Source organism: Chiloscyllium plagiosum, unplaced genomic scaffold, assembly GCF_037043375.1.
Source record: "Chiloscyllium plagiosum isolate Xiang-an unplaced genomic scaffold, Cpla_swu_hap1 HiC_scaffold_31, whole genome shotgun sequence".
Taxonomy (NCBI): domain Eukaryota; kingdom Metazoa; phylum Chordata; class Chondrichthyes; order Orectolobiformes; family Hemiscylliidae; genus Chiloscyllium; species Chiloscyllium plagiosum.
The window spans coordinates 66,000,329-66,014,970 of NW_028270169.1; the positions used below are offsets into that span (position 1 = coordinate 66,000,329).

Genomic DNA, 14,642 nt, shown 5'->3' on the forward strand with positions numbered 1-14,642 from the left:
CTTGTGTTTGTATCTGGCTGCAATAGCACTAACTGGAGGATGTTAAAATGAATGAATGATGTTGTGGTTGTGTTCGCCGAGCTGGGAATTTGTGTTGCAGACGTTTCGTCCCCTGTCTAGGTGACATCCTCAGTGCTTGGGAGCCTCCTGTGAAGCGCTTCTGTGATGTTTCTGGAGGAAATAGGGGACGAAACGTCTGCAACACAAATTCCCAGCTCGGCGAACAGAACCACAACAACGAGCATCCAAGCTACAAATCTTCTCACAAACTATGAATAAATGAATTAAAAGTGATAAATCAGAGGTTCCGAGTCTCTCTCTGTCTCTCTCTCTCTCTCTCTCACTCTATCACTCTCTTGTGTTTAAAGTGATACAGTGCCAGCATATGCTGGCCCCCCCTATGCCCGGACACAGGCGGCAGATTATTTTGGTGAAAACATCATAGCCTGTGAAACCTTCTTCAAACAGTGTCTTTGGAGATAGCAGTTTTGTGCCATCGAATATTTCCCTGTTATGAGCAAAAGGAGACAAAAATGGGACGAGGAGAGAGAGAGAGTGAGGGAGGGAGGGAGGGAGCTATGGAGAGAGAGGGAACAAGTGAGAGAGATGAATTCTACTGAAGCCAGATTGGAGTGGATCGCCCAGAGATGAAAGCAAGGACACAGTGACTTAAACTCAACTCCTGAGCAGGGCCCTGCGCCCCTCCCCTTTCCTGAGGAGCAGGAGTTGGGGCCGAGTCTGTCTCTCTCTGACTCAGCTTCTTCAGCACAAAGACTAACAGCAAGATAGTTGACTCTGCTGGTCAGCACTTTTTAATGAACATTTTTATTGTTTACAAATTGAAGTTATCGATACAGTCAGTGGAATGGTGCCTTTTCTCACTGGTCCCTGAGTTGAGGGAAACATTGAAATGTGTCCCTGAAACCCCCCTGTGGGATAAGGTTGGACAAACTAGCACGACCCTCAGCCTGTTACCATAGCGACAGGCTGTTTCATTGCTCAAACATTGAACTGGAATGTGAAAATCCTGGATGGATTGATTAATGAATGAATTTGATTGATTGATGAATTTGGGTAAAGGGATATTTCAGCACATTCTTCAGCTGCTGTCTGAACTTAGTCTGGGTCACGGCATAAATCGCGGTGTTTGTGCAGCAACTGAGGAGCTGCAGCATGAAGCCCAATTCCATCACAAACCAACCTAGATACACAGAATCATACCCAATCCAGTACATCCGGTACCATATAGAAAACAGCATTAACGTTGACCATAACAGGATGAAATTGGCCGAGATCACAAACAGTAAAATGATGGATTTCTTTCGTTTTTGAATTTCTGGGTCACACTGACCATCCCAATTAGTCCGAGCCTGGAGTCTCCTACGGGCTCTGCTGGTGACTAAAATGTGTCTGACGGTGAGAACATTGAGCAGCAGAATCAGGAGAAATGGGAGAGCCGGGGTTAGAATATGGTGGAGGAACTCAATTGTGGACCAGAACAGAGAATGACGAACAGCGATTGATACAAAACAAAACCAGGAGAGGTTCCTCAGCCAATACCAACGTGAGAACATAAAATACCAGAAAATGTTCTTTAAACAGCTCAGCACAGTCACTGCTCCCAGAGCCACAGCCGCCGTTTTCTCACTGCAATATTTACTTTTCAGCTTCTGGCAACAAATGGCCACAAATCGATCAAAGGTGAAAGTGACGGTGAACCAGACAGAGCAGTCAGTGGCTGCATAAAGCAGGACGGCGTGGATATTACACACAGGGATATTCCTCATGAAATCAAACTGTTTTTTAAAAATAATTGGAATTTGTCTCAATATCAGGTCAAAGATAATGACTAGAAAATCCGCTGCTGCCATCGCCCCCAGGTAACGTCTGACACATGGAGACAATCCACAATCTTTATAAAGCAGGACGTAAATCGTCACTACGGTAACTGTGAGGAAGGAAAACAAACACATTATCCATCAGCCTGGATCCATCCTCTGTTGGCAACACATTCTAAACGCCCACCACCCTCTGTGTGAAGTATTTACTGCATGTATCCCCCTTAAACTTTCCACCTCTCACTTTTCACCCTGGGAAAAAGCTTGTCTCTATCCACCCTGTCCATACCCTTCATGATTTTGTAAACCTCAATCAGGTCCCCCCTCAATCTCCTTTTTTCTGGTGAAAATAAACCTAACCTACTCAACCTCTCTTCATAGCTAGCACCTTCCATACCAGGCAACATCCTCATAAACCTTCTCTGCACCCTCTCCAAAGCATCCACATCCTTTTGGTAATGTGGCGACCAGAACTGTACACAGTATTCTAAATGTGGCCGAACCAATGTCTTGTACAATGTCAACATGACTTGCCAGCTCTTATACTCAATACCCCGTCCAATGAAGGCTAGCATACTATATGCCTTCTTGACCACTCTATCCACCTGTGCAGAAACCTTCAGGGTACAATGGACCTGTACTCCCAGATCTCTCTGCCCATCAACTTTTCCCAAGGCTCTTCCATTCATTGTATCATTCACTGTAGAATTAGTCTTGCCGAAATGCATCACCTCACATTTTTCTGAATTGAAAGCCATCTGCCACGTTTCCGCCCAACTCTCCAGTCTATCTATATCCTCCTGTATTCTCTGACAGTCCCTTATGCTTTCTGCTACTCCACCAATCTTTGTGTCATCTGCAAACTTGCTGATCATATCAACAGTGGCCTCTTCCAGATCATTTATGTATATCACAAACAACAGTGGCCCCAACACTGACCCCTGTGGAACACCACTGGTCACCTTTCTCCATTTCGAGAAACTCCCTTCAACTAATACCCTCTGTCTACTGTTGCTCAACCAGTTTTTTATCCACCTAGCTAGGACACCCTGCACACCATGTGACTTCACTTTCTCCATTAATCTACAATGGGGAACCTTATCAAACACCTTACTAAAGTCCATGAATATGACATCAGCAGCCCTTCCTTCATCTAACAACTTGGTCACTTCCTCAAAGAACTCTATTAAGTTGGTAAGGCACGATCTACCCCTCACAAAAACCATGTTGCCCATCACCGATAAGTTCATTCCTTTCCAAATATCCAGAGATCCTATCCCTCAGTACCCTGTCCAGCAACTTCCCCACCACTGATGTCAGGCTCACTGGTCTGTAGTTACCCAGAATATCCCTACTACCCTTCATATACAGGGGGACAACATAAGCAACCTTCCAGTCCTCCGGCACCTCATCTGTAGTTAAGGATGCCACAAAGATATCTGTCAGGGCCCCAGCTATTTCCTCTCTTGCCTCCCTCAGCAACCTGGGATAGATTCCATCTGGTCCTGGGGATTTGTGCACCTTAATGACCTTTAGCATACCCAACACATTTTCCCTACTAATGTCAACGTGATTCAGATTAATCAAACTTCTGTCTCTAATCTCAAGATTCATCATGTTCCTCTCCTCAGTGAACACTGATGCAAAGTAATCATTCAGAATCTCACCCATTCTATCAGGTTCGGCACACAGCCTTCCTTCATTATCTTTTAGTGGACCAATCCTTTCTCTAGTTACCTGCCTGCTTCTTATATAAGAATAAAATGCTTTGGGAATTTCCTTAATTCTGCTTGCTAAAGCTACTTCATGACCCCTTTCAGCCCGCTTGATTCCTCTTTTAAGACTTGTCCTCCTCTTCCGATATTCCTCCAGGGCTCGTTCTGTTCTTAGCTGCCTAGACCTTATGTACACTTCTCTTTTCCTCTTGGCCAGTCGTACAATTTCTCCTGTCATCCACGGTTCACGAATCTTGTCCTTCCTATTCCTTACCTTCAACGGGATATGCCTATCCTGCACTATCTTTAACCTATCTTTGAAAGCCTCCCACATCTCAAATGTGGACTTCCCTTCAAATAGCTGTGTCCAATCCACACTTCTGAGTTCCTGCCTAATTTTGATATAATTGGCCTTGGCCCAGTTTAGTACTCTTCCCTTAGGACCACTCTCATCTTTATCTAAGAGTATTCTAAAACTTACAGAATTGTGGTCACTGTTCCCAAAGAAATCCCCCACCGCAACCTCTACCACCTGTCCTGGCTCGTTCCCCAGTACCAGGTCCAATATGGCCCCTTCCCTCATCGGACTATTGACATACTGCTCTAGAAAACTCTCCTGGACGCTTCTTATAAATTCTACCCCATCCAGACCTCTGACGCTATGTGTATCCCAGTCAATGTTGGGAAAATTAAAATCTCCCATCACCACCACCCTGTTGCCTCTACATCTTTCCATAATCTGTTTACCTATTTGTTCTTCTACCTCACGCTCACTGTTGGGAGGCCTGTAATACAGCCCCAACAATGTATCCTTCTTATTTCTCAGCTCCACCCATAATGCCTTTTCCCTCGGCATCTTATCTTCTGCTCCATTAACTGACGTCCAGCCTGCCAAAAATAATGTCAATTATAGAATGTGATGGAGCCATACAGTTCCACATCAAAGAAAAAGGCCCTTCTGCCCATTAAGTTTAGTGAGATCCATTCGGCCGCGCTGTTGATTTCTCCCCCAAACTTGACTCAACTGGCATGTTGTGCACAAAACAATAAGATGATACCAATGCCTTGAACAGTTCATGTTCTATCATCACCTGCGATCATACAGACATCATCCCTTATTCGGAGAACTCCCCTACCTCCTTTTTATTTTTGTCTAACACTCCCAAATATAAAATGTCCTGGATATTCAGTATCCAATATCGGTCAATCAGTAGCCAAATCTCTCTCATGTCATTACATCATATTCATTTCCCTCAGTGTATACATTGGATCCCTCGATCTTTTTGAGAATATAACACACATTCAGATAGAAGGCCTTTCATTCAGCTTTATAACCCATTATTCGCTGCTCCATTGTCAGCTTTTTTCCTCATTTTCATTGGTCAAGAAAATGTCTGACATCATCATGCTCAGAGAACCAAACCTTGATGAGTAATGTTTCATGAAGCACTATCACTATGTCTGGGTATAAGACCATACGACACAGGAGCAGAAATTAGGCCGATCAGCCCATCGAGTCTGCTCTGCCATTCAATCATGGCTGGTGAGTTTTTCAACTCCATGATTCCACTTTCTCCCTGTAGTTCTCAATATTCTTGACAATCAACCTATCTGTTTTAAACAGACTCACTGACCTGGCCTCCACAGCCTTATGTGGCAGTGAATACCATAGATTCACCACTCTCTGGCTGAAGAGGTTTCTCCTTACCTCCATTCTAAAACGTCTTCCCTTTACTCTAAGGCTGTGCCCTCGGGTCCTAATCTCTCCTACAAATAGAAACATCTTTCAAATATCTACTGTCTCCAGGCCATTCTATATTCTGTCTGTTTCAATTAGATCCCCCTTCATCCTTCTAAGCTCCATAGAATATGGGCCTAGAGTCATCAAAAGTTCCTCATATGTTAAGCTTTTCATTTCTGGGACCATTTTCATGAAGCTCTTCTGAACACGCTCCAGGGCCAGTACATCCCTCCTGAGATATGGGACCGAAAGCTGCGCACAATACACCAAATGTGGTCTGACCAGACTCTTCTAGAGCCTCAAAAGTACATTACTGCTTTTATATCCAAATTCTTTCAAAATAAATGCTATCATTGCATTTTCCTCCCTAATTGCTGACTCAACCTGCAAGCTTACCTTCAAAGAAGCCTAGACTAGAACTCTCAAGTCTCTTTTGAATTTTTTCTCCATTTAAAAAATAGTCCATACTTCTATTCTTGTTACCAAAATGCACAACCTTACACTTTCCCATGTTGTACTCCATCTGTCACTTCATTACCCACTCTACAAACCTGTGAAAAACTTTCTACAAGGTAAAAACAAGGACTGCAGATGTTGGAAAGCAGAGTCTAATTTAGAGTGGAGCTAGAAAAGCACAGCAGATCAGACAGCATCCGAGGAGCAGGAAAATCAACGTTTCGGGCAAAAGCCCTTCATCAGGAATAGAGGCAAGAAGTCTCTAGGGTGGAGAGATAAATGAGAGGGGGGTGGGGATGGGGAGAAAGTAGCAAAGAGTACAATAGGTGAATGGGGGTGGGGATGAAGGGGATGGTCAGAGAGGAGGGTGGAGTGGATAGGTGGGAAGGAAGATAGGCAGGTAGGACAGGTCATGAGGACAGTGCTGAGCTGGAAGGCTGGAGCTGGGGTAAGGTAGGGGAAGGGGAAATGAGGAAACTGGTGAAATCCACATTGATGCCCTGGGGTTGAAGTGTTCTGAGGTGGAAGATGAGGCGTTCTTCCTCCAGGCGTCGGGTGAGGGAGTGGCGGTGGAGGAGGCCCAGGACCTGCATGTCCTCGGCAGAGTGGGAGGGGGAGTTGAAATGTTGGGCCACGGGGCGGTTTGGTTGATTGGTGCGGGTGTCTCGGAGATGTTCCCTAAAGCGCTGTGCTAGGAGGCGTCCAGTCTCCCCAATGTAGAGGAGACCGCATCGGGAGCAATGGATACAATAAATGATATTAGTGGAAGTGCAGGTAAAACTTTGATGGATGTGGAAGGCTCCTTTGGGGCCTTGGATGGAGGTGAGGGAGGAGGTGTGGGCCCAGGATTTATAATTTCTGCAGTGGCAGGGGAGGGTGCCGGGAAGGGAGGGTGGGGGGCATGGAGCTGACCAGGTAGTCACAGAGGGAATGGTCTTTGCGGAATGCAGAAAGGGGTGGGGAGGGGAATATATCCCTAGTGGTTGGGTCCATTTGGAAGTGGCAGAAATGTCGGCTGATGGCGTGGTTTAAGCGAAGGTTAGATTTTTGAGTGCGAGTAGCAGCGGAGGAAGTGACGAGGACCAGAGGGGCAGCCGGGAAGGTAAGCAGTGAGTATAAATTCTCACCCTTCGACACCAACAGCCATTTTGAGTGCGAGCAGCAGCGGAGGCAAGACGAAGCCAGAACACTGCAGCTAAGGTAAGGCAGTTTTTAAAAAAATTACTTACCGGTAGCGGACAGCGGTGTTTTCCCTTTCACAGAAGGAGGGGGAGCAGCGGGGGAAGTGACGTGGACCGGAGGAGCAGCCGGGAAGGAAAGCAGTGACCATATGTATCAGCAAGACGGCTAAACTCGAGACTCTACTACTGTAGAGTCTCCCACCCACCCTCCTCCTCTAACCTAGTTAATAAGGTAATGTTCATTCTAAACTTCCTCTATTGGATATAAGTTTGTTATTAATTTTTATAGCAACTTGAACTAAGCTTTCTACTTTAGTACTTGAGTGGGTGTTCAGGTAAGTGGGGTATGGATGCTAGGGCAGTTGCTTGCTCCTCCTGCAGAATGTGGCAGGTGGGTGACATGGCACATGTCTCCGCTGGCTACATCTGCAGGAAGTGCACCCAACTCCAGCTCCTTGAAAACCGTGTTAGGGAATTGGAGCTGGAGCTGTATGAACGACGGATCATTCGGGAGGCTGAGGGGGTAATTGAGAGGAGTTACCGGGAGTTGGTCACTCCTAAGGCTCAGGACAAGGATAGATGGGTTACAGTTAGGGGGAGGAAAGGGGACAGTCAGACAGTGCAGAGATCCTCTGTGGACATTCCCCTCAGCAATAGGTATACCGTTTTGGATACTGCTGGAGGGGATGACCTACCAGAGGAAAGCCATAGCAATCAGTTCTCTGGCACTGAGCCTGACACTGTGGCCCAGAAGGGAAGGGGGCAGAATAGAAAAGTACTCGTGGTAGGGGACTCGATAGTTAGGGGAATCGACAGGAGATTTTGTGGTCAGGATCGGGATTCTCGGAAGGTATGTTGCCTCCCTGGTGCCAGGGTCCGGGACGTATCCAATCAGGTGTATAAGGTTCTGAAAGGGGAGGGCGAACAGCCAGAAATCGTGTTACATATTGCACTAATGATATAGCCAGGAAAAGGATCGAGGATATAAAAAGTGATTTCAGGGAGTTAGGGTGGAAGCTGCAAAGCAGGACGAACAGAGTAGTGTTCTCTAGTTTACTACCGGTGCCATGAGATTGCGAGGCAAGGAACAGGGAGCGGGAGCAGTTTAACACATGGCAGTGTAGCTGGTGTAGGAGGGAGGGCTTCAGATATGTAGATAATTGGGATGCCTTCTGGGGAAGGTGGGACCTGTACAAGAAAGACGGGTTGCATCTGAACTGGAAAGGGACCAATGTCCTGGGTGGAAGTTTTGCTCGAGTAGTTCGAGAGGGTTTAAACTAGTATGGCGGGGGGGGGGAACCTGAGAGTTGTGAGAGTTGATGCAGATGAGGCAATAGCAAGAGGTAGACCAGCTAGTGGGAAGGAATTTCCTGGGAAGGAACCAAGGTATCAGTTAAAGTGTGTTTGCTTTAACGCAAGGAGTATCAGGAATAAAAGTGACGAATTTAGAGCATGGATCAGTACCTGGTGCTATGATGTTGTGGCCATAACAGAGACATGAGTTTCTCAGGGGCAGAAATGGTTGCTGGATGTTCCAGGGTTTAGAACATTTAAAAAGAATAGGGAGGGGGGAAAAGAGGAGGGGGTGTAGCACTACTAATCAGAGAGGGTATCACAGCTACCGAAGCTTCCCTTGTCGAGGAAGATCTGCCTACCGAGTCAGTATGGGTGGAAATTAGGAACAGCAAGGGAGCAGTCACCTCATTAGGGGTTTACTACAGGCCCCCCAATAGCAGCAGGGAGATGAAAGAAAGCATAGGTCGGCAGATTTTGGAAAAGTGTGGACGTAGTAGGGTTGTTCTAATGGGTGACTTTAACTTTCCCAGTATTGATTGGAACCTCATTCGAGCAGAAGATTTGAATGGAGCTGTTTTTGTAAGGTGTGTTCAGGAGGGTTTCCTAACTCAGTACGTTGACAGGCCGACGAGGGGAGAGGCTGTTCTAGACTTGGTGCTCGGAAACGAGCCAGGGCAGGTATCTTGTGGTGGGAGAGCATTTTGGTGATAGTGACCACAACTGTCTCACATTCTACATAGCTATGGAGAAGGAGAGGATTAGGCAAAATGGGAGGATATTTAATTGGGGAAGAGGAAACTATGATGCGATTAGGCATGAGTTAGGAAGCATGGATTGGGAGCAATTGTTCCATGGTAAAGGCACTATAGACATGTGGAGACTGTTTAAGGACTGTTTAGTGGGCGGCACGGTGGCACAGTGGTTAGCACTGCTGCCTCACAGCGCCAGAGACCCGGGTTCAATTCCAGCCTCAGGCGACTGACTGTGTGGAGTTTGCACGTTCTCCCTGTGTCTGCGTGGGTTTCCTCCGGGTGCTCCGGTTTCCTCCCACAGTCCAAAGATGTGCAGGGTCAGGTGAATTGGCCATACTAAATTGCCCATAGTGTTAGGTAAGGGGTAAATGTAGGGGTATGGGTGGGTTTCGCTTCGGCGGGTCGGTGTGGACTTGTTGGGCCGAAGGGCTTGTTTCCACACTGTAATCTAATCTAATCTAATCTAAAAACAGTTGTTGCAAGTGATGAATAAATATGTCCCTCTGAGACAGGCAAGAAGTGGTAAGATAAAGGAACCTTGGATGACGATAGCGGTGGAGCTTCTCGTCAAAAGGAAAAAGGTAGCTTACATAAGGTGGAGGAAGCTAGGGTCAAGCTCAGCTCTAGAGGATTACAGGCAGGCGAGGAAGGAGCTCAAAAATGGTCTGAGGAGAGCCAGGAGGGGGCATGAGAAAGGCTTGGCAGAACAGATTAGGGTGAACACAAAGGCATTTTACACTTATGTGAGGAATAAGAGAATGGTCAAAGAAAGAGTAGGGCCGATCAGGGGTAGCATAGGGAATTTGTGTGTGGAGTCTGAGGAGGTAGGGGAAGCCCTAAATGAGTTTTTTGCTTCTGTCTTTACGAAAGATACGAACTTTGTAGTGAATGAAACCTTTGAAGAGCAGGTGTGCATGCTGGAATGGATAGAGATAGAGGGAGCTGATGAGCTGAAAATTTTGTCCAACATTAAGATTGACAAGTCGCCAGGCCCTGACCAGATTTGTCCTCGGCTGCTTTGGGAAACGAGAAATGCAATTGCTTCGCCACTTGCGAAGATCTTTGCATCCTCGCTCTCCACTGGAGTCGTACCTGAGGACTGGAGAGAGGCAAATGTAATTCCTCTCTTCAAGAAAGGAAATAGGGAAATCCCTGGCAATTACAGACCAGTAAGTCTCACGTCTGTCATCTGCAAGGTGTTAGAAAGGATTCTGAGGGATAGGATTTATGACCATCTGGAAGAGCATGGTTTGATTAAATGCAGTCAACACGGCTTTGTGAGGGGCAGGTCATGCCTCACAAACCTTATCGAGTTCTTTGAGGATGTGACTAGAAATGTTGATGAGGGTTGAGCTGTGGATGTGTTGTATATGGACTTCAGCAAGGCATTTGATAAGGTTTCCCATGGTAGGCTCATTCAGAAGGTCAGGAGGAATGGGATACAGGGGAACTTAGCTGCCTGGATGCAGAATTGGCTGGCCAACAGAAGACAGTGAGTGGTAGTAGAAGGAAAATATTCTGCCTGGAAGTCTGTGGTGAGTGGTGTTCCACAGGGCTCTGTCCTTGGGCCTCTACTGTTTGTAATTTTTATTAATGACTTGGATGAGGGGATTGAAGGATGGGTCAGCAAGTTTGCAGACGACACAAAGGTTGGAAGTGTCATTGACAGTACAGAGGGCTGTTATAGGCTGCAGTGGGACATTGACAGGATGCAGAGATGGGCTGAGAGGTGGCAGATGGAGTTCAACCTGGATAAATGCGAGGTGATGCATTTTGGAAGGTCGAATTTGAAAGCTGAGTACAGGATTAAGGATAGGATTCTTGGCAGTGTGGAGGAACAGAAGGATCTTGGTGTGCAGGTACATAGCTCCCTTAAAATGGCCACCTAAGTGGACAGGGTTGTTAAGAAAGCATATGGTGTTTTGGCTTTCATTAACAGGGGGATTGAGTTTAAGAGTCGTGAGATCTTATTGCAGCTCTATAAAACTTTGGTTAGACCGCACTTGGAATACTGCGTCCAGTTCTGGTTGCCCTATTATAGGAAAGATGAAGAGAGGTTGACTGAGCTCGGACCTTTTTCATTGGAGAAAAGGAGGAGAAGGGGGGACCTAATTGAGGTATACAAGATAATGAGAGGCATAGATAGAGTCGATAGCCAGAGACTATTTCCCAGGGCAGAAATGACTAACATGAGGCGTCATAGTTTTAAGCTGGTTGGAGGAAAGTATAGAGGGGATGTCAGAGGCGGGTTCTTAACCAAGAGAGTTGTGAGAGCATGGAATGTGTTGCCAGCAGCAGTTGTGGAAGCAAGGTCATTGGGGACATTAAAGAGACTACTGGACATGCATATGGTCACAGAAATTTGAGGGTGCATACATGAGGATCAGTGGTCAGCACAACATCATGGGCTGAAGGGCCTGTTCTGTGCTGTACTGTTCTATGTTCTATGGTCTATGGTAGGGTGGAAGGTGAGCACCGGGGGGGGGTTCTGTCCTTGTTGCGGTTGGAGGGGTGGGGTCTGAGGGCGGAGGTGCAGGATGTGGATGAGTTGCGTTGGAGGGCATCTTTAACCACGTGGGAAGAGAAATGGTGGTCTCTAAAGAAGGAGGCCATCTGGTGTGTTCTGTGGTGGTACTGGTCCTCCTGGGAGCAGATACGGTGGAGCGGAGGAATTGGGAATACGGGATGGCATTTTTGCAGGGGATAGGGTGGGAAGAGGTGTAATCCAGGTAGCTGTGGGAGTCGGTGGGTTTGTAAAGAAATGTCAGTGTCAAGTCGGTGGTCATTAGTGGAAATGGAGAGACCCTTGAAGGGGAGGGAGGTGCCCGCCTCCTCAATCCCATCTATCACTTTACCTATCTTTGTATCATCTACATACTTAGCCAGATTGCCACAGTTCCTTTATTTAGATCATTAATGTCTAAAGTGAAAAGTTGTGATCCTAACACTGAGCCTTGCAGAACACCACTTGTCACTGGCTGCTATCCTGTGGAGGAGCCTTTTATTCAAGAATAACAAACCATTTTCATTGACGTTTGGCATGGCACGGTGGCTCAGTGGCTAGCACAGCTGCCTCACAGCACCAGGGGATCTGAGTTCAATTCCAGCCTCAGACAACTGTCTGTGTGGAGTTTGCACATTCTCCCTGTGTCTGCGTGGGTTTCCTCCCACAATCCAAAGATGTGCAGGTTAGGTGTAATATTGGCCATGCTAAATTGCCCATAGTGTTCAGGGATGTGTACGTTAGGTGTAACAGTCTGGGGTAAATGTAGGAGAATGGGTCTGGGTGGGTTAGTTTTTGGAGGGTTGGTGTGGACTTGTTGGGCTGAAAGGCCTGTTTCCACACTGTAGGGATTCTAATCCTGTATCTATCCCTAACAGTATGTGTCGGAGCATCCAGCACACTGTCCTTGTGGAGGAAGAGTTTATCCCCATATTGAAGATACTGCTCACTGGGATAAATTATTCTAAGTCAGTTTAACAGAAACTAATGACTCCAGTGACACAGTGACTAGTACTGGGTCCTCAATTATTTACAACCTTTAGTAACGATATAGAAAAAGGAAACAAATACAATCAAACTAAATTTGTCAATTATGCTAACACAGTTAGGAAGCAAAATTATCAAGAAAAGATAGAGAGTCCGTAAATATATAATCAATGAGCAACAATTCGGCAGATGGAATATAACGTGAGCAACTGTGAATCTGTGAATTTTTCAGGAAGAATAAAAGGCAGTATATTGCATGAATAGAGAGACTTTACAGGACTTAGTGATACAGTGTGTACTGGAGGGTTCACTCTGACCTGTTCAGACATCGTAAGTGTTGCTCCATCTCCCTGGCGGTCTGCTCCCTGATGTTCCCAGTGGCCCCATTGCTCTCAGTTCACACACGGTATTTTAGTTTGATTGTTTGGTGGTGGGGAGAAAGTGAGGTCTGCAGATGCTGGATCACAAAGTTGAAACTTTATTGCTGGAACAGCACAGCAGGTCAGGCAGCATCCAGGGAACAGGAGATTCGACGTTTCGGGCACAGGCCCTTCTTCAGGAATGATTCCTGAAGAAGGGCCTGTGCCCGAAACGTCGAATCTCCTGTTCCCTGGATGCTGCCTGACCTGCTGTGCTGTTCCAGCAATAAAGTTTCAACTGTTTGGTGGTGGGGACTATTGAGAGGGAGAGTACATTGAGCAGTGTATCAAGGGGACAGCCTTTATCCAAGATGCCATTCTTTCTTTCTCCATGGAGATCTGAAGATGATGGGAATGGCTGCCTGCTTCTGAATGAAGAGGCTGTGGCTGCTGCCAGGACAGTGGGTATTCACCAACATGATGTACTGTGCATGGGCACACTGCAACATTCATGGAATGAGACTTCCTTCAGTTTGTCTACCTCTCCACATTGATATGGGGACCTGCAGAGCCATGTACACAATCAGGAATCCCACTATACTGGGAAAACAAGAATATATCCTGCTGCTTTCTGTTGAGGGAAAAAAAGAATATTTTCCACATCCACCATTAATATCCTCCATCAGTGAATGATGACATTGATATCGACATACTGGGAGATGATGAATATCTCACCCACTTCTGCCTGGAAAGTTCCGGATCCTAGAAGCTGAATGAAACTGTGACCCTATCAGCCACTGGCAGCACTGTCCTCCCCCTGGTGTGACGCTGCAGGTCATATTGAATGAGGTGACACAGCTCTGTGACCAGCTCCTTGTTCAGTCAGGGTCCCCTCACACACTGCTCCTGGGATAAGTTTAGCTTGGGAAGCTGGTCTTGGAAAACCCGGGATGGATACAGCAGATCCCTTTCCCCATCCACACTCACTCCGTGGTTTCAGAGCTGCCCCACTCTCCAGCCCCTGCTCCATTTGTTGTTCATATTACAGACCCAGATGCTGTAACTACAGTCCCCAGACTCCATCCAGAGTTGGGTCACCAAATCCTCAGGTCTCCCTGAATGTCTGAGGCGGGTCACAGCACAACCTCCAGAAAACCATCCCCAGCTCCTCCATTAACTTTTTAATACCAAGAATCATCCAGACGTCCCTGAGCTACACGTTGGATGTTAGGTCTTTTACAATAATACTTATGGGACTTCCTCGTGTTACTGACCGCACAATCAGCTGAGAGGGACAAACTTAGGCTTTCAGTGGACAGGCACAGACCACGTTTCAAAGATACTGGAACCCTCCTGTCCAACATGAAGCACCAAATGGGGCACACCGGGAAGTGAACAACAGTCAGTCACACACCATTTAATTGTTTCTGAGATTCACAATGCCAGCACCTGATACACGTGGGAGGCAAAACCCGAGGCCAGGAAACATACCGACGGACAAAGATTCCAATTAAAAACAGAAACAGACAATTAATTAATCGAAAACGTGTATTGGAAGTATGAAGGAAAAAGACAGGGGAATGGGACTAACTGGAGGAGTGAGACTTGGAATATCCAAATCACATAATGAGAACATTGCCAGATCAGTTGAAATGGTTTGTTACATCAAATTCTGGATCTGCCCAGATACCATAAACTGGAACAAGAAGAGAGGCCAGCATGGAGAGCTGCACAGACTATGCCAGTCTATTGCACAGTAAACTGGACTATCTGCCCATCATAGAACATAGAATATTACAGTGCAATACAGGCCC

At 46.5% G+C, this 14,642-nt stretch overlaps 1 protein-coding gene across 1 annotated transcript in view; it reads right to left on the bottom strand.

The window, feature by feature from the left end:
* Positions 1 to 1,040: 1,040 nt before the first annotated feature.
* Positions 1,041 to 14,642, bottom strand: part of LOC148141963 (putative G protein-coupled receptor 139) — an 81,131-nt gene continuing 67,529 nt past the window's right edge. The window contains exon 2 of the mRNA XM_087977068.1: positions 1,041 to 1,948. Within this exon, the coding sequence (XP_087833194.1) occupies positions 1,041 to 1,948 (908 nt within the window). The remainder of the gene's footprint in view (positions 1,949 to 14,642) is intronic.